Raw genomic sequence first — 20,458 nt, 5'->3', positions numbered from 1 at the left:
TCCCACACCAGAAAGGATGGTACTATGTCCTGTTTGAAAATCCTGGCTCCTTGTGCTAATGGGATCTTAGAAGCCTTTCAAACCCAAATTACGATCCCGAGTCTTGTCCCTACGAGCCTAGACAGATCTTTCTCGTATTCAAACTTCCCAGCCACTGCTATATATCTTGTGGTCTCCTTTCCCGGGAGACCCGATTTTATGTATCCTACAGTACAAGGTCATGTTGCGTTGTACAGTACTTTCCCTCAACTCTGTGAATCGAGCTTCAACATCAGGTTAACTCCATGACTCCTAGACAAAAGACTAATCCGGCGGCTCGGTGTATGTTTGAATGCCAAAGCACAAGGAAAATGATTCATCAGACTAGGGCTAATAGTGTGCTACCACAGCCGCGACTTGCGGAGTCTCCCGCCCAACGCAGCAGCAAAAGGAGACGTGCACAGACTACCTGCTCTTCGACGCCTCGCTGCAGGAGTTCCTGACCTACAAGCGCGACGCACACGGACGACCCCCCTGGCTCGACTGGACGGACGACGGCTGCTCGGCCTCGATGGACTACCCGCTGGGCTTCAACTTTCACGACAGTTGTCTGCGCCACGATTTCGGCTACCGGAATTACAAGGAGCAAGGCCGCTTCGACCACGCACCGTCGAAGAAGGCCATCGATGCGCGGTTTAAGCAGGATCTGGTGGATATGTGTCACGGGGTCACGACGCCGTGGCATCGCATCAATAGTCACTGGAACTGCGTCAATTGTGCGCATCTATACTATCGCGCAGTGCGGTGGTTTGGGAAGTTCGGCAGGCACGTCCCTAGAGTTCCTCCGTTCAGTAAGAAGCGGTAGAATCATCTACAGGAACAGATCCGTGACTCTGAGGTGGTAATACCTTTCACATGGTGTTTGTGTATGTCGTTTCGCAACATCGGGAATATCCTCGCCGGTGGGGTAATTCAAGGTTACGAGTACAGTACAGAGTCGGTATTGAATTGGAACGTCGCCTTTCTTCGAGTGACCAATAGCCTTCCCATTATTTCTTGTCTTGCAGGATCTCTTGGTTGTGGTCTAGTAGATGACAGCACACTAGGGGGTATGATCGCATCTAATAAGGGGACAATGCTGAGGAATGAATGGTGCCTCACGAGACCCGATATTATGACTGAATGTGTTTTGTCTCTCAAAAGTTTATCAAAGCAAAACTGCTGGCTTTATCTCATAGAAGCATCATTGGTCTAGTGGTAGAATTCATCGTTGCCATCGATGAGGCCCGTGTTCGATTCACGGATGATGCACTCAGCATTTCATTTTTCTTTTTTGCTCCTTTATATTCCCGTGCCCGACCTGCCACTGGCCTTGTAGATTAGACCGTGCTTCAGTCGAGATATTCTGGAGTACTTTCTCACCTATGGCTAGAGCACTTCTGCTTCTGGTGGTTTTCATTCGGGGGTCCCAGATGTTAAATGGGATCTATAGCCATGAAGAATTGCCAAACTACATCTCGCTGACTACCCAGTGCTTGACATAAATACCCATGGCCACCTGTCAGCAAGAAGAGATCAATTTTACTTCTTGACAAACCAGTTGGTGAAAAGTACGTCGTTCTATACACGATAGTGTCATCTAAGAGCTAAGGACAGTAGCAACGCACTTGCCTGTTTGGTCTTAAGTTAGCGGTCGTATTGACTCATCCAGGAAGTCTACTCCGAGCCATAAATTCCGTGACGCAGCCGATGCCTACAAGTTCTACCCTTCGGTTCCCACTGCCCTTGAAAATACATCCTCCATGCGATATACCTCATAAGCGGTTTTCCAGAGCCTCTTCCGTGGTGCTGTACCTGGATTAACGCGCAGTCTCTTTGCTCACAATCACATATATAGACGACAGGGAAAAAGGGTGACCCCATGAGGTTCTCACGATATCTCGGCGGGAGCAGTCGATGTTATCCCGCGCATAATGAATTTGCCGGCACGTTGCTACTGGGCTTGGCGCGGAATTGAATCCTGCTCTTCAGTCCGTCCAGCCGGGAAAAATGGTCTGATCTCGGCTCAAATACGTATCTACGGGCGATATTGATTGATAGTTATGCGTCATTCCAGGTGCCCGGCTCATCCTTCCTTCACTACCCCACACACCCCACGCTCCTCTTCCCGCCTCACGGCTGTCTCCGTTCTCGGCCATTCGCCGTACTCGGAGCTTTCGGATACCGCATGTAGTTTGAGTGTATAAATTGCCCCGCAAATCAGCCCTTCCAGGTCAATTTGAGATGTGAATCAAATCCTTGCATCGAGGATCAAAGCTATTCAGTGGAGAAGTGCAGCAATTTCGCAAGTCATGACTCCGTGGGCAGCCTTTGGGTGGCTCGGCCTTGCCTCCCTCGCGCTGGGCGAGTTGAACCCTCCTTATTATGCGGATCTGAGCTGGCAACCCGCGCGGACCTTGTCCAACTGGTCGAACCTGACCGTTGAGACCCGGACTGGAACCTTCATCGGCATGTTGAACGATACCTATCCCAATGTCCGTCAGTTCTTGCGGGTACCCTATGCACAGCCACCGATTGGTGACCTCCGCTGGCTTCCTCCCCAAAAACTGGCGCACTCGTCGAAGAGAACTGACTCAACTCGATTTGGCCCGGGTAAGTCAATGCAAGGAGAGGCTTATTACTTGACGACAACGGCTGACCTTCTTCTCTGCAGCATGTCCACAGTATGTTGCTGCAGGCGAGTCCATGTGGGCCCAGTATGAGCCGCCGAACCTCCTGCTGAGCATCGGCGAATCCGACAACCAGGGCTCCGTCGCGTGGTCGTCTTCGGAAGACTGTCTGTCGCTGGCCATCTGGACCCCGGCCTATGCCAACGAGACCTCCCAATTACCCGTGGCGCTCTTCGTCACGGGCGGAGGAGGGACCACAGGGGGCATCGCAATCCCCTCCCAGCTGCCCTCGAACTGGGTTGCCAATTCGCAGGAACATATTGTGGTGACCATTAATTATCGGGCGAATATCTTCGGCAGTGAGTATCCGACTTGAAAACCTCATTCTTCCCTTGTAAGTGACCATCTCTAACGAGAGAGTTTCACACTTCCAGATCCCAAGTCTAAAGCTTTGAAGGAGACATCCTTGACTCTCATGGATGTGCGCGCGGCGGTGGAGTGGGTATCGGAGAATATTCGAGCATTCGGGGGAGATCCAGAGAACATCATGGTGAGTTCGCAACAAGTAGTTCCCAACAAAATTCTCCAAATGTCTTTCATTAAGCCTGACCACAACATGACAGCTGTGGGGCCAATCCCAGGGTGCTGCCCTGACACACCTCTATACCCTCGCCTACCCCGATGATCCTCTCGCGGCCCGCTTCGGCGTGATCTCTGCGCCGCCGTCAGTGACCATCAACCTCACGGAGACGGATGATGTTTACGAGGACTTTCACATCGTTGCCAAAGGTCTGGGATGCAATTACGGGGACGATGCCGAGGCGGAGCTGGAGTGTATGCGCCAAGTGTCCTGGGTTCAGATCGAGGAGTATATCAACCGCTATAATGGCACCCCGTCTATTGCGTTCACAAACTATATCCGTTTGTCTCCCCTGCCCCCTTCCCTTTGTCTCAATTCCCATCCTCTTCTTTAGTCTGTTGTGTCAGAACATGGCTAACGAGAGAGGGGATACTTCACAGCCGACGAGAAGTACATCTTCGCCAATGAAACCGAGCGCTACCGAATGGGTCGCGTAGCCCCCGGGCCGGCGATCCGCTCCAACGCCGCCCGCGAAGATCCGATCACCCCCGGCAATGACACCGCCACCATGGAGACGACCGGGGAATGGCTCTGCGCCTCGTATAAGGATGCGCTATTGCGGGCCTCGCTGGGGCTCGAGACCTACCGGTACGAGTGGGCAGGCAATTTCACCAACATCAGCCCCGTCCCCTGGCTGGGTGCGTTCCATTGGTCAGACCTGTTGATGATCTTTGGTACTTACATGCTGGATGTCGGTGAGATCTCGGAGCTGGAGGTTGCGACCTCGCGGACGATGCAGGATTATCTGCTGGCTTTCCTCAAGGACCCCGCGACGGTCAGTACGACGGTGGGTTGGCCGGTGTTCAATGCCAGCGCCCCGTCAGGAGGGCTGATCCTGGAGTTTGGGAACACAACCGCCGTGCGGAATGTCACTGGAGACTTTCTTGAGGCAGGTTGTTGGGATTCCAGTGCTCCGTTCCGCATCTTCGGACGCGATGAAAGAGTCCCCCTGGAGTGGAGGGGGTGAACTCTGGTGACACTGACAGCGGCTATGAGTCTGGCACAAGATCGGAGGTGATAAGACGGTCTTCGGACACCAGCCTTACCCGGCAAGTACATAATTTTCTATTTCTTTATGAGCATGTTGATGAGTGTTAGATATGGATTAGCGAGTGGTAGAGTGGATGATAATGATAGAACGTCTAGAACATGAAATAACCCCATACGGGTGACAGCCATACTTAGGTGCCGACAGCCCCCCTCTCGAGTGACTAGAGACATTCGGATGTATCGTACTGTATTCTAGATCATGTTTGCTATGATTCTGAATCTGGGCTTATTCTTCTACATTAATCATCGCAGCCTGTCATTGATAAATTATTCATCTTATTAAATGAGAAGTTGGAGCCGGGGTCGTTGGTAAGAGCAGAAACCGGGGCTCGAGTCGACTACACAGGAGATAGTCTAATTCCATAGAGATCCTGCATGCATCGAGGCGAACCCAAGTCGGCATGGAATCCTTTCTGCTTACCAGTATCAAACATTTCAAAAAGTGGTAAGGTGCTGTAGCTGTAAAGTGGTGAATTCCATCTGTCCCTAAGATGTGACCCTGCCCAAAAGCAAGCTTGTCAAAGACCTAAGTACTTGCATTAAAAGAACGCTACCAAAGCAAACGCGAAGAATACCGTTACCTCATGTTGCCTCGAAGAGAATTATCTGTTCCGTGCTGAAATACTCCTATAACAATCACCGCTCCCTTTGTTGTGATGTGAAGTATATAATCCGCCCTGGTATGCACGTATTCTACACATGTCTCAATATTCCCCACCCACCCCTCAACATTCCCATCACCCGACCACTCCAACTCACAAGTCTACACCAAACATGCCTCCACCACGTTACCACCTCAGCCTCGCCTACTACGTGCACTATTTGCCCGAGCAGCTCCGCCCATTCCAGGTGCCGGTAGTGCGCCCTCGGATGACGCATCTCCGGTGCGGGCTGTGCAACAGCGTGGAGCTGGGGGACACGGAGAAGCCGCTGCACCAGTGCTCGAACTGCTACAGCTGCTTTCATCTGGACTGTGTCGCGCAGCTGAGAGTTAATGAGCTGACCGAGCGAGACACCCGGCTGGTCTACGGCTGCGCGAGCTGTGGCACGCCGTGGTTGACTCCGCAGCACTCTGCCGAGGAACGGGGACAGCCCACGAGCCCGGGGCAAATAGAGAATAGAGTGGACTCTCAGATCCTCTACCAATACCAGCGGAACGAGCAGGGCGATTATGTGTGTACTGTCCGCAAGTCGGATGGTAAGCCATGCGGGGTGACTGCGGCGTTCTGGGATGCATTTGCGGCTCACCATGCGTGCCAGCATGAGTCCTGGCGGTGATCTCGTGGGAAGTAAGAGTACTGTTTTATGCATTTTGCTTCTGCACCTGCCTGCCATGCCGGTCGTTGCTAGATCGTACGAAAAACAAGATATAAAATCAATAAAATGACCATGTAAGGATTACCCGCATAAATCTGCCTTTCCTCCACTCAGCTGTCATCCGAAAATGTAATAAGCTGCTATTATAGCACAAACTATTTCTGCGCTCAGTATGGAGCAACGCCTCTGCTAATCAAGTACATACGACCACAGGGTGTGGAAAACAGGGCTTCCCGTCCGCTCAGCCGTACTTAAGCCACACGCCGGGAGGTTAGTAGTTGGGTGGGTGACCACCAGCGAATCCCTTCTGTTGTATGTTTTTGTCTTCTTCTTTTGTTTGTTTTATTTCAATCCCTTTCAAGAGCAAGTCAACGTGAAGAATCCAGCCTGCTGGTCGCTGATATTGGTCCATCTTGCTAAATGTTTGATCCGCGGATATCTTCGCCCCAAGACGCACATCCCCGAGTCACAGCTCATAGTGGGAGTCGCTCAAAGTTTGAAGTCGCTGTCGGCCACGGCTAGAGCCTTGAGGCGGTGACATATATGTAGATTGAATACACGTACCTCTCGATGTTGCTAGCGGCGTCCTCTGAAAAGGCAGCATTTTGATAAAATTACCACCCCGTTACCCCGTAGTCCTCGAGACGCATAACCCATCGTCAATATGGAGTAGGGTCTACTAAATAACACCACATACAGCCAGATACCTCACTCATGAGACTCGGACCCCCGAAACAAGTCTCAATGACGCATTGCGGATCGGCTCCTTCCCCAGGCCATACCGCCACAATTTGCAAGAGGGGCTCGACACCCAGTAACTCCTCCCACTGCCGCCTCGTCCGCTCCATCCCGTTACAAGGCAGCCACATCAGCATGTGCATATCCGCCCGCGCCAGCGTCTCCCCCGTCTCCGCCAGCACCATTTCATTGATCAGCAACCGCGAGTGTAGGCCCATCACCTGGGCCGTGTTCGACAGGATCTTCCGGGCTGCCTCGTCGTTCCAATCGTGCAGGATTGAGTTGAGGTAGTAGACATCCGCCCCTGGAATTTGTTCCATGGTTATGTCTAGAGGAAAGGCAAAGAAGAGAGAACAGAGAGAAAAGAGAAAGTAAGCTGATCAAAAGCAGGGAAAACAAATTTTACCTTTAACTGGCTGCGGCGTAAAGAAGTCATACACCATCGGCTGAATCCTCGGATCGAGGCCGAGGGGGATCATGTTTACGGTCTCGCGGAGATCCTGGAGGATCAGCTCACATGGCACGTCGGGTAATGCCGTTGCGAATCGCTGGAGGTCTACTTCCTGGGACCCGCCAATGTCGACAATGGTGAATGGCTTCAAGAATTGCTCCAGATTGGTGGGAGACAGAAGAAGGAGGCGCTCCCGCACCGGGTACTGTACTTGCTGTGCCACGGCACCGAGAAGCTCTTGTTCCGGGTGGTCATGTTATTGTCGAAGGCTCGTTGTCAGACCCGGTCTGTGGAGAGGGTCTTCCAGAGTGTTTCCCGCATGGCGAAGGTGTAGGAAGCGGGCGACTCGTCGGTGGCGCAGGGTTTGGGCTGGTGGAGGTATTGGTCAATTTGGCTGGCGAGGGGGTAGAGCATCGAGTGGCATGCCATTCAGTATGTAGTTTCCGGATAAGATGAAGAAACGAAGATGGTCCACGCCGATCGTGGGGAGGAAAGACAAGGGAAAGTACGAGAAACACTGACGCAATGACCAAACCCCCGATTGAGCCTGGGCCGGACTGACAGATGGTTCGCGCGTTGGCGCGGTAGCTCTGGTAGCCGGTTTCGGTGGCGAGTCCCAGTGCAGTCATCATGCGCATAATACGGGCTAGGTTCGTGCCTGGTGTTGTTAGCTGGGTGGTGCATTCGAAGATGAGAATGGTGGGAAATGCAACGTACCGATTAGGGTTTCATCGTAGCCGGACTCTCTGGCAAGGTCGGATGCCGTCACGCTCTCACTCGCTCTGGCGGAGAGGAGGCGGAGGAGACCCATCTCCACTTCAGCGACGAGACAGATATTCTGTACTGTCTATGAGAGTAATGGTCCTTGCTTATGCGCCAGCGGGAATTTCCGCGGCCCTACGAACCGACCCAAGAGGGGAGCTTTATGTCTCGATGCTGATGCTTGTATGTGTTGGAGAGGTATCCTTGGCACCCGAATGGCAGGCTGTCAAAACTGATATGTTTATACACATTGTTATCGTGATGCAAGGTGAATGCAGAGCTGGCTGCAAGCACGTAGCCTTGGCAGGATGTCTAAGATAACTCGTAACACTCGTAACAACTGAGGGGCGGACAAGATATAAACTTTTATCGCGACACCGACGCACTTGTCTGTCTCCTGTCTTTTGTTTTCGCATTGCGGTCAACCCGGCTAACAGCATCATATATTGTGATACTTCAGTGTTACAATAATGAACTATCTAAGCACTCATTGCAGGAACCATACAGTGATCGGTCTGTTAGGTAGTCATCTCTTGCCCAGACACTATGTGTATGTGTCCCCTCGGAAAACAAAAAGAAAAGGGGAAAAAAAAAGGAAAAGCGAAAAAGGAGAAAAAGCTCAATTGAGAAGCAAACAGTCTAGAGATTTGTAGGTGTAGCGGGGGCCTGAGGCGAAAGACCGCTTTCCTGATTAGGAGAAATAGAATCTCTGATCCTCTATCCACACATTTTGCAATGGAAAATCCGATTGCCAAACAAATGTCGAAAGATATACTTTGTATATTGCGAAAGTATCGAACGCCCACTTCGCGGTCACGTGCTTTGAGCAGGGCTGGTTCCTAGACAAAATGTCCGTCCTTTTCAACCAACATAGAGTTAAATGAGGAAAGTTCCACCCAATTGGATTTTCATCGACTATCAAAATGATTGGATCTCTCTGGTCAGCTATTGTTAGGGTTGCTAGGCAACACACTGCATACATACCATGCAGCGCCTACCAAATGAACTTTTTATAATCATTGGCGAGTACACCCATGAGGAGGAGAAGTTCACGAACACCCTGTACGCCCTGACTCGGTGTTGTTGGTGATTCCATCAAGTCTACCAACCTCTACTTTATCCTATCATCCGCATTCACAGGTGCAGTTTCAGTCATGTGACAATGATCGCACATCTCTGGCGAACCCCCGACGTGGCCCGTCTCTCAAGAGCTTAAGCATTGTGGAAATCGTTGACGAATATTACTCGAATCTGCTGTCGGATCTGTTGACGCTGGTGCGAGACCGGACTTCCTCTTTCCAGCTGGAAGAACTAGGCATTGACCTGGCAGGGTTGCCTGAGGAAATCCCGAGTTTGTTGAGAAACGAATGTGACACCGCTGGTATCCGGCTGAAGTCTGATGTATCTCCATTAAATCCCTGCAGAAGGAGAGGGGGCTTTCCATACCGTTATGTGGATTCGTGATTCTATACCAATTGTCTGAAGAAAAACCTTGCTAGTGGAGGAAAGATCTACATAGACATTATTCACCATCCAGATCAGCCTAGAATATCTCTTAGTACGATGTCTGTAGCTTGGAACGGCGCTGTATCAGTCTGTATCCACTGTCGCGATGACAACCACCTCGTCCATCATTGTGAACCAGCTCCAGCGCGCTTTTGTTCAATCATCTCGCCGCTTTAGCAACTAACGAGCGGTTTTTATTGCTCAATTCGTGGTTAGTGAGCTGTCGGTAAGATAAGATAGATAGTTAGATAGTTAGGTCCTGAGAAGGTGTGGTCGGGGCACCGGATCACGCATCTTATGCCGTATGGTGAAGACGGGGCCCAGATCCATGATGATGATGATGCGTCAATCTGATGCGAGTCCATGCGAGTCCATGCAGAACTTGCCCAATCAATACTGCGTCGACTGACAGGGGTTGGTTTAACCCATTAGGAAATGATTGTCGCATGCAGTGCCAGCAGTGCAGCGCCCCGCAGTGCCGTGCCCCTCTTCAATCACTTAGGACTAAACCCCACTTCGGTAGCAGTAGAGTGGAAGCTTTGAGCAGGAAACTAGTCAGAGACTCTTATCGTAAGTAGCATGGGCCCATCATGATTGCTCCCAGAAAAAGAGGTTGGATCCTGCTTCTGTACTCACTACTTTCCAAGACAAGTGGTTTCACTCAGCCCAAGCAGTTTCTACATCGGCTTGCAGCATGAAACACCTCAAAGCCCTACTTGTAGCAAACCGGGGGGAAATCGCCTGTCGACTCCTGGTAGCCGCCAAGTAAGTAGTCTGCACCCCCGTATTGTGTCAATCACTGATCAAGGGGACTATAGAAAGCTTGGCATTCGCACGGTAGCTATCTACACCGAATCGGACTCGCAATCAGGTCATGTTGGTGCCGCGGATGAGGCAGTTCTCCTGACCGGGGATGCCAGAGCCGCGTACCTTGATGGGTAAGACTTCCTAAGTGCTCGACACACACCCTACTCAGTGGTTCGTTCGAAGGTTAGGCTAACCCATAATTTCATCCTGACAGAGAGCAGATCATCGCCATCGCCAGGTCCCGGGATGTGCAGGCCATTATCCCCGGCTATGGGTTTCTCTCCGAAAACGCCGCCTTTGCCCGGGCAGTTGCCGCGGCGGGCCTGATCTTCGTCGGGCCCTCGCCTGAGGCGATCGAGTCTTTCGGTCTCAAACACACGGCCCGAGTGCTAGCGCTGGATGCAGGGGTACCCGTGGTGCCCGGATCCCCAGGCCTCGTGTATTCAGAAGATGCCGCTGTGGAGTTGGCTCAACAGCTCGGCTACCCGGTGATGCTGAAGGCCACCGCCGGCGGGGGCGGCATGGGCCTGATAGCATGCACCACCCAGGCAGAGCTGCGCCAGAACTTCCAGTCCACTAGGTCTCGCGGGGAGTCGTTGTTCAAGAACGCTGGCGTCTTCCTGGAACGATACTATTCGGATAGTCACCACATCGAAGTGCAGGTCTTCGGCAACGGACAAGGACAAGCCATCAGCATCGGGGAAAGGGAGTGCTCCATCCAGCGCCGGCACCAGAAGGTCGTGGAGGAGTGCCCCAGTCCCTTTGTGACGCAACGATTTCCAGAACTCCGAGCTAAGCTGACAGAGGCCGCGGTGGCGCTGGCGGAGAGCATCCAATATGGCTCCGCCGGCACAGTCGAATACCTGGTGGATGATGAGTCTGGGGACTTCTTCTTCCTGGAGATGAACACGCGACTACAGGTCGAGCACGGAGTTACTGAGATGTGCTACAACGTGGATCTGGTCGAGCTCATGTTGCAACAAGCTGACTACGAGCTCGGTGGGTTCGGCGGCATTCCAGCGGAGGAGCTAAAAGTCTGGCAAGCACAGTGGCTGGAGCCACACGGACATGCTATCGAAGCACGAGTCTATGCCGAGAATCCGGCTAGAAACTTCGCTCCGAGTCCCGGTCTACTGCAAGAGGTGACCTGGCACGAGCTCCCCGGAACCCGAATTGACACTTGGGTCAGGGCTGGTCTCACGGTTAGCCCTGACTATGACCCCCTCCTGGCCAAGATCATCTATCACGCACCCACTCGATCCGACGCGGTGATCGGCATGAGAGAAGTGCTCGCAGAGAGCGTCATTTGCGGCGCCCCAGTCAATCTCGACTACCTCTCTGCGATTGTCGACGACGGCCGATTCTGCAAGGGCCATACCATGACCAAGTTCCTCGACTCTCTGCATTATGCCCCTGCAGCCATTGATGTCATATCCGGCGGATCATACACCCTCGTGGAGGACTATCCCGGGCGGCCGTTCGTCAGCCACGGCTTCGGTCATGCCGGTCCGATGGATCCCATCGCCTTTCAAGCGGCGAATATCCTTGTGGGAAACCCGCCGACTACCGAGGCGCTGGAGATCACCCTGGTGGGCCCGGAGCTTCTGTTCCTCGGAGACGCGGTGGTAGCGCTCTGTGGCCCTCCCATCCCTGCGACGCTGGATGATCAAGAGCTCGCCGAATGGACGCGCGTCAGGGTCCGAGCCGGACAGAGGGTCAAGATAGGGAGACTGGCGGCCCAATGCCGTGTCTACCTGGCTGTCTATGGCGGATTTCTCAACGTCTCAAGCTGGTTCGACAGCAAATCAACTAACCCGCTGGTCGGAGTCGGCGGGTATCAAGGTCGACCCCTCCGCGCTGGCGATTTCTTGCAGATTGTCTCGCAAGACCAGCTGCCGGAAGCACAAGCCGTCCGCATGCCACGCTCCCTTATCCCTCAATACTCTAACGACTGGGTGATTCAAGTCATGCCTGGGCCGTACGAGACCGGTTATCTGACCCCGAAAGCCATCGAGATGTGCTTTTCGACCACCTGGACGGTGAGCCACAATGCTGCCCGCGGTGGCATCCGCCTCATTGGGCCGCGACCGGAGTACGCGCGTGGCGACGGGGGAGATGGAGGATCCCACCCGAGTAACGTCTTTGAATATGGATACCCAATGGGCGGCCTGAACTGGACTGGGGACGAGCCGGTCCTATTTCCGGTGGATTGTCCAGATTTTGGCGGCTTCGTGTGCAGTCTGACCGTCATCCGGGCGGACTTCTGGAAGCTCGGCCAGCTTCGCGCGGGAGACACCGTCCGGTTCCACCGCGTCGACCTCGATACTGCGTTGGCGTGCAGGCGCAGACACGAGCGTTTTCTGCAGAGCCTCGTTTCTTGTGTAGAGAACAACTCGTGGGACGATCCTATCGCTTTTAAAGACGCGGCCCTGAATTCCCTTGCCTATGCCGCGAGTCAGGACGTGGTCGCTTCCTTGGACGCCACTGAGACGCAGCCCAAGGTGACCTACCGTTCTGGAGCGGACGACTACCTCCTCGTTGAGTACGGCGATGGCAACTTGGACCTGGAGATGAAGTGTCGGTCGACGGCCCTGAAACGCGCCCTGGAGTCGGCCACCGGGGCGATCTCCACCAGCCGGGACCAAGGCGGCCAGATCTACAACCTCGTCGCGTGCGGTAGCTCGTTGGCCGTCTGGTACAATGGAATCAAGCTTGCGCGAGCTGATCTGGTCCACCGACTGCTTGAGATTGAACACACGTTGGGGGACATGCGCGCGGTGCGATTCCCCATCCGTCGCTACCAGCTCCCCGTCACCTTCCAGCACCACAAGCTGGTCGAGATGGTTGAGCGCTACACGACCACCCAGCGGTCGAGCGCAGCGTACCTTCCGGATAGCTTCGCGTATGTGGCCGAGTTCAACGGTATGACCCCACAGGAGCTCAAGAATGTTCTACTGGCGGCCGAAAACGTTGTGCTCGCGGTGGGATTTATCATGGCCTTGCCCGTTGCCGTGCCCCGAGATCCCCGCCTCCGCATCCGCACCCCGAAGATGAACCCCAGTCGCAACTACACCCCTGCCGGCTGCTTTGCATACGGAGGCTCCTCTATTTCCATATACCAGGTCGATAGCCCCGGCGGGTATATGCCACTGGGCATGTCTCTCCCGACGCTCGACCTCTACGGCACGAATTCGGTCTTTCAGCAGCAGGCCTGGCTGATCCAGGATATGGATACAATCAGCTTTTTCGAAGTGTCAGAGGAGGAATATGACAGGATATTGGCGGACCTGCGTGCGAGACGGTATCAATTCCAGGTCGAGGACGGTGTCTTCGACATGGCCGAATACCGTCAACTGCTGAAGGAGACCGAGGGGGAGGCTGAGGCAATCCGGCAGAAGCAGCTCGTGGCAGCCGCCCAGGCGACGGCAAGGGAGAAGGCTCTCCTGGATCAATGGGTGGCGGAGAAAGATGCAATGGTGCCTGATGATGATGAGGTAGCACGCTTACTGCAGGGTGGGTTAATTATTGTTTCTGAGTGCAGAGCCAGACCAAGTTACTGATCGCATATCAACTCTCATAGACGCGACAATTCAAGCGGTCGAAGCCCCGACCAGCGCGAACGTGTGGAAGGTGCTTGTTGAGCCAGGTACTAAGGTAGCCCAAGGCCAGACGCTCGCGATCTTGGAGGCCATGAAAATGGAAATCAATGTGAATGTAGCTCCGGAAATTGCGGGTGCCACCGTGGTGAAGGTCTTGGTCCAGCCGGGGGGTAGTGTACATGGTGGTCAACCGGTCATACTGCTGCAACAACAAGGACAAGAAGTGTGAACAGGCCGGAAGAAGTGGGAAGACAATGTACTACCACAACTGATTGCCTGTTCTAAAATTTGAGCCATGAGTGCTGTACATAGCACTCGCTATAATTGTCCCTATCAGTTGTGCCCTAATCAGCATAAGCAAGGCTCTCATGCGGCACAGCTTACGTGATAGTTTATAAGTTAGTTAAATACTTATCGTCTGCCCTGTTCTCCTCAGGGTCTGTGCCCCTCTTTCCTTCCTCGTTCCCAGCCTGTGCGAGCCTCTTCCCATGGATCGAATGCCAGTCGAAATCAAGCTACTTATCGTTGAGGTGGTGAGATCAGTACCATTTGCATTGATTATTGATGAACCCCCTAACCACATCTGCTAGATCGGCGAAGTATCGCGGCAAGCCTTGCGGGCTTTATCGCAGGTGAATCATCAGTGGCACGACGTTGCCGGACCTGACGTCTATGGAACCCTCCTTATCCGCTTGGAGGACGACAAGCCAGCTCATCGTGACCGCTTGCTTCGGCTTTTGGACGCTGCTCTCATTCTACCGCATGTGAAACACGTGATGCTGTTGAATAGAGATACAAGACGTTCCATAACAGCAGGGAAGGACGCGAGGCTCTGTCGGTATCTACGCCAAAGTCACCCAGAGGATATCATTGTCCCCGCGTTGGGTACATATACATATAAGGGGGACTGGGCCCCAATTATCCGCCTCGTGCAGCGGCTGATTTCGTTGAAATGGTTTGATTTCCTGATTCACAGGCACTGCCCGCCGGAATTGTTGAATGTTCTCGCCCAGACGCACCCGCACTGCCGCGTCTCCGTATTCCCTCGCTGCAGCTTCTTCCTAGCAGAGGACCTCTCGCGGAAGAAGTGGGCCCAGTCCCCGCTGCTACATACGGTTCATATTGTCTGCTATGAGGATCCATTTCTCCAGTCCTTTCACACTGACCATCCCGATCGCGGTCTGCGAGATCTCCTCCGCCAAGCACCCCATATCAAGCGGCTAGCCTTACAGATCAGCTCTAAGTGTCCAGGTAGCACGCGACAGAACTACGCCCAGTGGCTCGAACCCCGTCCGCCGGAGGGCGAATTCGATGCCAGCCCTGCACGCGCGAGGCTAGAAGTCTTGTCGTTACCCTTGATTACCACATTGACCGGGGACGGTTTCCAAGCGTGGTCCCGGGTGGCCGACCTGGGCTACCTGACTGCGTGGACGGCTGGTGCCCTGGAAGAGGAGAGCGCGTTGGCAGCCATCACGGACTTGCAGCCCTTCCGCGCCCTCAAGCGTCTCACCATCTCCCTCCACCCGCCTGCAGACTTCCTACCCTCATGGCGCCAGACCATCCAGGCCATGTTCGACTCGCTTCCGACGCTGACGTATCTCTGCCTTCTGGGCACGTACGATCCGACGATTCTCCCCACGGCCGTCCTTGACCGCCATGGCTCGACTTTAATCGAGTTGAAGCTGCACCGCGAGACGCCCCAGTACCAGAGCTACGAGTCCACCCGACTGGCGCAAAAGGGGCAGATCGCCCCGATATATCCCGCAGATGCGATCCGCCGCATGGCCGTCCGCTGCCCGAGGCTGAAGACCCTACGCATCTGCGTGCAGCGTCACCGGGGCCACCCCGTCGAAACGGAGGCTTACGAAGCCCTCGGCCAGTTCCCGGCGCTGGAGACCCTGGACCTCGTTCTCAACTGCCTCCCGGTAGTGCAGGACGATGGGACACCCTTCCCGCCGCGCGAGCTGAGTGAGTACGAGCAGGGACACAACCAGGACCACGTGCCCAGATGGATTATCCGGGACTGCGCCATCAACTGCGCGATCGACGCCCCCCTGGCTGCAGCAATCTTCAAGCGTATTCACCCGCAGCCGCGCAGGGGCAGTCTGCGACTGCTGCGCCTCCACCCGCTCGCAGGCCACCACGGCCAGTATCGGGTTGCCCCCGGGATTAGCAACTCTCAGGCTCTCCTTGCGCGCAGGAATCTCAACTTCCTGATGCTGGGTAAGTGGCAGGTTGCTTGGGATGGCGCCGGTCGGCTGCGGGCCCGAAACTGTGAGACAACACGCTGGGAAGGAGGCAGCTTAGCAGTGACAAGCGCGGATCTTGAGATCTTCGAGTCCATCTGGCCCTCCTCTCGAAGCACTCAGACCTGGCCGTTCGACTGGCGGAGCTGGCCTCTGCAATAGGCACGCACTTTGTTTCTTTGTTCTTTGCTTCGAGGAATCCATAGTCAACGCATTTGGAAGGATCGAAAAGAAGAGATTCAACCTGACGAGTAGCATCTGTGGAGCCCGTATAGTAGTGTATTCATATTCCTAGCCACGAGATGTCGCTGGCTCCATCATTAGCCCCAGCACCGATCAATCTCCTGCGCTCAGCCTCCTTCGAGAAAGCCTTCTCACATTCTCTCTGCCATCTTCTCCTCCTCCGTCCGCAGATATATCCCGACATGCACCCAAACTGATCATCAACACCCACTCTTCCGATCCTCTGTGCTGCGGAGTACCTCTTCGTCGTGGGGAGGCGAGCGGCATTAGGGATCGGAGCTCCGACGGGTGGTGGCGGTGCAGGCATAGTGTCAGTAGGGTTGGAGACTAGCGGCTAGCCCTGATGGCGACTGGGATTGATCCGGTCAATCACAAGGATACAAGCCATCAGCTTACTATCACCTATCCACTTCTGGCCAGCTAGCATCCCAGTCGCGCAGTGCCTGCGTGAGTCACAGGTCCACAATGCTACTTGTTTATGCCCGTTCCAGTAAAGAGTGATTCATTCTATGGCTATAATCTCAACCCATGTCTATTTTCAAATCATGATGCGACTCATGTGACTCACAAAAGAATCTCCGCTTGCATCACTCTTGCATCCTCACCGTGTCTGCGCTATCTAATATCATGTGATGCGCATAGCATCTCACTCAACTTCCCATGAAACCCAGGAAAAGACCACCCCTAGGTCAGCGCACTCTGGCAGCGATCAATCCCCAGCGCATGGATCAAGAACTCGTTGATGAATTGGCACTGGGGATCCATCTCCTCCTGTAGGTCGAGCCACTCGTTCATCTTAGGGAAGATGGTGGCGGTGTAGGTCTCGTTGTGGAACTGCATCTTGTTCCAGTGCGGCCGCACGTTGTACTTCTCGCCGAACCGTGGGATGAACTCGCTCGCCAGCTCCTGGTAGAAGTACTGCTGCGTCCAGTTGTTGTAGGTGGGGATCCACGAGTACTCGAGCGAGGCGAAGACGCCCTGCGAGCCCGCGGGCAGGTTGTAGTCGTTGACCGGCGACAGCCAGTTGTCGTCCGCCTTGATGAAGCGCGTGATCACGGTCACGTCGTCGCTGAGGTAGCCCTTCGACTTGTCCGCGGCAATATCGGGGTTCTGGAAGGGAATCATCCGCGCTGCCTGCGACTGCGCGTGGTGCAGGTAGTCCTCGCCCGCGGCGGCCAGGTTCTCGATCGGGAGGAAGTGCTCGAACTGGCCCATGAAGCCCCGGTAGCAGATCCCCTGGGGCGGGGTCGCGACGGCGAAGTTCTTGTAATCGTAGCACACTGAGTCGCGGTCGCAGGGCCCGCAGTCGTTGGCGCAGAAGTCCAGCGAGCAGTTCTGCACTGCGCTGTAGTTGCTCGGCTCCCATGAGACGACAGTGAGGTTGGGCTTTAGAACTAGGGCTTGCTGCTCGACTGACCAGTCCAGAGTGGGGCCGAGGATATTGATCTGCTCGTACTGGTCGCCGATCGCGGCGATCTGCTGGTAGAGCTCGGTGATATTACTCGAGCCCTGGATGACGCGGGTGGTGCGTTTGAGGTAGGAGGTGGGTTCGACCTGGATGGTTGCTTCGACTACAATACCCAGGGCGCCGATGCCGATGCTGAACGCCTTGATGAGGTCCGGGCTGGTTGATTTGTCCATGCTGTGGATGTTGCCCTGAGCGTCGAGGACGCGCAGGCCGAGGATTTGCGTCGCCAGGTTCTGGTTCTGCTTGCCTGTACCGTGGGTGCCGGTGGTCACCGCGCCGATATAGTTCTGCACCATCTCACTGCCCAGGTTGTGCACTTCAAGACCCTCGTCACGGAGGGCGGGGATCAAGTCGATTAGATCCCACCCGGCACCAAAGGTGACCGTGTTGTTGTTCTTGTGGATCTGCATGTGCTTCAGGTTGGTCAGGCTGAGAATATAGGACTCGCGCGAGGTCTCGCCATCGTTGATGCAGGTGGTGAGGTTGCCAAAGCCGTGCCCGTTGCCGACGGGCTTGAGAAAGGTCTTGCGGGGGTATTGCTCCTTCACAAAACTGACGAGATCTGCTTCGTCGTCAGGGACAAAATAGCCCGTGGCATCGCAGCTGATGTCTTCCTGCCAGTTAAACCAGCGGTGAGCAAGGACCCCGGGGCTGTTCAATGCCAGGAGGGAGAGAAGGGCTGTGCCCAGATATGACTTCGTGCCAACCATGTCGAACGATGGGGGTATTTCCTGCTCGTGCGTGTTAGTTAATGTAAATTCATAGAATCGTCAAAGCGGCCCACATACCGATCGATAATTGCAACGGTGAGTGAGATAGAGATTAGAGCACTGGCGAGAGTCTTCAATGCGTCTGCTCTGTACTCGACTACCCGGGACAGATTGATGCTTTTATAACCATCCTTCTAGGTGAATCTCCCTCTCAAATCCGTCCATCTAGGCCATCTTTCGTCTCCCAGACAATTACCAATGTCGCACAGAGCCTGAAGGTCGAGGCCAGTCTGATGGACAATCATTGACTCCACGAGTATCATCCTTAGCAGAGACTGCTAAAAAGATCGGCGCATCCTCTCGGACCTCGAGACTCTCAACATTGGATTTCAAATGGTCCAGGATCCAGAACTGTGAGGCTTTCGGGATGCAAAGGATCAGAGCTATGCGAATAGTAGTCTCTCGGCGCTGAGGCTGTTCAGCATGAAAAAAGCCGGTGGAGGAGCAGGCTGACGTAGGACTGGCTATACTTGGACTACTATCCCGACACATGATTGGAGACTTCGACCAGATGAAGAAGTTGATTGACATTACCGCTTTGAGATATCGGAGTGGAACCTGAGGGCTCAATCACCGTCCAGAACTATACGAGACGGTGGACTCTCTCATGCAGCATCGGCCTGGGATGGCCCGCACAGTGACCCGAAAGTCAACTGCAAGGACACCACATGGAATTCTTCTGCAAATGATAGCCCATGTGGGCGACAGCGATGATGTGAGAACCCCGAAAAACCAACAATCCCAAGACCGAAGACCAAAGCCGCCAAGAGCCTTCTCCAAGTCGGAGTTCTTCTCAGCATCGTAAATGCTGCCCCATAAAGATTGCAAGCCGCGCCAAGATGGGCCGGGAACTGCAGTGCTTTTAGCTTATTACCCGAAGACACAGTTTATCCGAGCAGGTGGCGTCGGTGTCTATACTCTAATCCCAATGTTTTACACAGTATTGTCAAATTTTCTTCACAGCTTCCCGCCCTTCATCATAGTGCGCACCATGGACGATCCCTGGAGGTCCTGACCGTCGGGGTAGCGCGGGGATTTGGCTCAATGTCCAGCTCAGGCCGGGCTGTCCCTTCCCGTGGGGGGGGGAAGGGTCCTTCTCCACCAGACTGAAGGATCTGCACCAATGCAGTAGGGATCAGAGAATGAAATGCGGTTCTAACCTGCGGAGAGGCTATACTAACCTATATTATACCCCGCAGGGCTCGTTGCTTCATGCTCATTTGTCTGCATCACCAGTCCCCACTTCCCTGTGGGCCCACAGAAGGTCGAGGACAGCTTCAACTCAGGGAGCAGTTGCTGGTGGTCGAAGAAAGGAAGAAAGGCCTCCTCCGGTTCCTGGCTCTGGGTACATGTCGGCTTGTTTTGATCCATGCTACTTCATGCCGGCCTATGCCGGTTCATGCATGCCGGAGTCGGAGTTAGATGAGGGAATCTGATTACAGAGAAAAGAGCATCTAGACACATCGATGGCAAATCAACTTACTATCTCGACTCGTTCTGGAGTGCACTCACCAGGTTGAGGACCCGGAATTGTGTCGATCCCCTTCGGTCAGAGCACGAGGCGGTCCTAGCTGCCTGGACCCGAGCCACCAGCCACCAGCCGTTCTGATTGTCGGAACAGATGTCTGTGGTTCACCTGCGGAATAGTCTACAGACTCAGTCGAATTGTGAGACTGGTACTTACAGGCCAGCTACTCCGTAGTTTGTGAGCTCTCGTGAACACAGTCTGGACCGATGGGTTCTAACTTTTCATCTGCTTTGGGTATCTCGGATCCTTCACAAAGGTGTGGTTCTCACTTCGACACCTCATCTAACCTGCATATGCGAGGCATGATTATAGTTGAGATACAATTATGATAACCAAGAATTCACTCGTACAGAGAGGCAAGAGGAAGAAGGAAATATATCACTACTAGTATGCAATAAGTTCACCCTGGCATGGATGACAAAATTGCAGTCTTTAACATCAGACGGGGCAACTGACTCGATCACATCGATATCCAGCCTAAGCAAGGGAAAGGAGCGTGTTGCAGGAGCAAGGGGAAGGATGTTCGTGATATTGAGTTGGAAGTGGCTGCAGGGAAAGTCAAGTGATGAGCCTGATGGCAAAATATATAAGATGGTTTTGACATTTGTTGGGAGACCTGACATAGGAAGCTGATTATGTACATAGATGATCTTGATAGCTATGCCCTTAGATTTGGTTATCAATA

General features: G+C 53.9%; 7 protein-coding genes and 1 non-coding gene across 8 annotated transcripts; 6 read left to right on the top strand and 2 right to left on the bottom strand.

Moving 5' to 3' along the window:
* The first annotated feature begins 69 nt into the window (after positions 1-69).
* BO86DRAFT_390863 (phospholipase) lies at positions 70-1,000 on the top strand. The gene is made up of 2 exons (XM_025672482.1): positions 70-321; positions 390-1,000. The coding sequence occupies exons 1-2, from the start codon at positions 285-287 to the stop codon at positions 842-844; spliced, it is 492 nt and encodes a 163-aa protein (XP_025525525.1). The 5' UTR covers positions 70-284; the 3' UTR covers positions 845-1,000.
* A 219-nt stretch (positions 1,001-1,219) lies between these two features.
* BO86DRAFT_t205 lies at positions 1,220-1,290 on the top strand. The gene has a single exon. It is a non-coding gene; the product is annotated as a tRNA-Gly (tRNA).
* An 823-nt stretch (positions 1,291-2,113) lies between these two features.
* On the top strand, positions 2,114-4,272 carry BO86DRAFT_366349 (alpha/beta-hydrolase). The gene is made up of 5 exons (XM_025670098.1): positions 2,114-2,631; positions 2,693-3,007; positions 3,083-3,198; positions 3,272-3,569; positions 3,669-4,272. Exons 1-5 carry the CDS (start codon positions 2,331-2,333, stop codon positions 4,253-4,255), a joined length of 1,617 nt encoding a protein of 538 aa, XP_025525524.1. The 5' UTR covers positions 2,114-2,330; the 3' UTR covers positions 4,256-4,272.
* An 840-nt stretch (positions 4,273-5,112) lies between these two features.
* BO86DRAFT_401634 (uncharacterized protein) lies at positions 5,113-5,616 on the top strand (the record flags this gene model as incomplete). The annotated part of the gene is made up of 1 exon (XM_025673788.1): positions 5,113-5,616. The coding sequence occupies one exon, from the start codon at positions 5,113-5,115 to the stop codon at positions 5,614-5,616; it is 504 nt and encodes a 167-aa protein (XP_025525523.1).
* A 528-nt stretch (positions 5,617-6,144) lies between these two features.
* Positions 6,145-7,655, bottom strand: BO86DRAFT_401633 (S-adenosyl-L-methionine-dependent methyltransferase; the record flags this gene model as incomplete). Its single annotated transcript, XM_025673787.1, has 6 exons — positions 6,145-6,180; positions 6,438-6,697; positions 6,800-7,058; positions 7,127-7,238; positions 7,367-7,502; positions 7,562-7,655. The coding sequence occupies 6 exons, from the start codon at positions 7,653-7,655 to the stop codon at positions 6,145-6,147; spliced, it is 897 nt and encodes a 298-aa protein (XP_025525522.1).
* Positions 7,656-9,772: 2,117 nt separating this feature from the next.
* Positions 9,773-13,747, top strand: BO86DRAFT_366347 (bifunctional urea carboxylase/allophanate hydrolase; the record flags this gene model as incomplete). The annotated part of the gene is made up of 4 exons (XM_025670097.1): positions 9,773-9,877; positions 9,931-10,050; positions 10,134-13,432; positions 13,500-13,747. The coding sequence occupies exons 1-4, from the start codon at positions 9,807-9,809 to the stop codon at positions 13,745-13,747; spliced, it is 3,738 nt and encodes a 1,245-aa protein (XP_025525521.1). The 5' UTR covers positions 9,773-9,806.
* Positions 13,748-13,973: 226 nt separating this feature from the next.
* BO86DRAFT_435704 (uncharacterized protein) lies at positions 13,974-16,218 on the top strand. Its single transcript, XM_025675975.1, has 2 exons — positions 13,974-14,051; positions 14,109-16,218. The coding sequence occupies exons 1-2, from the start codon at positions 14,007-14,009 to the stop codon at positions 15,924-15,926; spliced, it is 1,863 nt and encodes a 620-aa protein (XP_025525520.1). The 5' UTR covers positions 13,974-14,006; the 3' UTR covers positions 15,927-16,218.
* A 473-nt stretch (positions 16,219-16,691) lies between these two features.
* BO86DRAFT_317959 (FAD/FMN-containing dehydrogenase) lies at positions 16,692-18,185 on the bottom strand (the record flags this gene model as incomplete). Its single annotated transcript, XM_025668195.1, has 1 exon — positions 16,692-18,185. The coding sequence occupies one exon, from the start codon at positions 18,183-18,185 to the stop codon at positions 16,692-16,694; it is 1,494 nt and encodes a 497-aa protein (XP_025525519.1).
* Positions 18,186-20,458: the final 2,273 nt, after the last annotated feature.

The sequence above is a fragment of the Aspergillus japonicus genome (assembly GCF_003184785.1).
Source record: "Aspergillus japonicus CBS 114.51 unplaced genomic scaffold BO86scaffold_43, whole genome shotgun sequence".
NCBI classification, from domain to species: Eukaryota; Fungi; Ascomycota; class Eurotiomycetes; order Eurotiales; family Aspergillaceae; genus Aspergillus; species Aspergillus japonicus.
The sequence above is the reverse complement of the archived record's forward strand: the minus strand, read 5'-3'. Positions and strand labels throughout refer to the sequence as shown.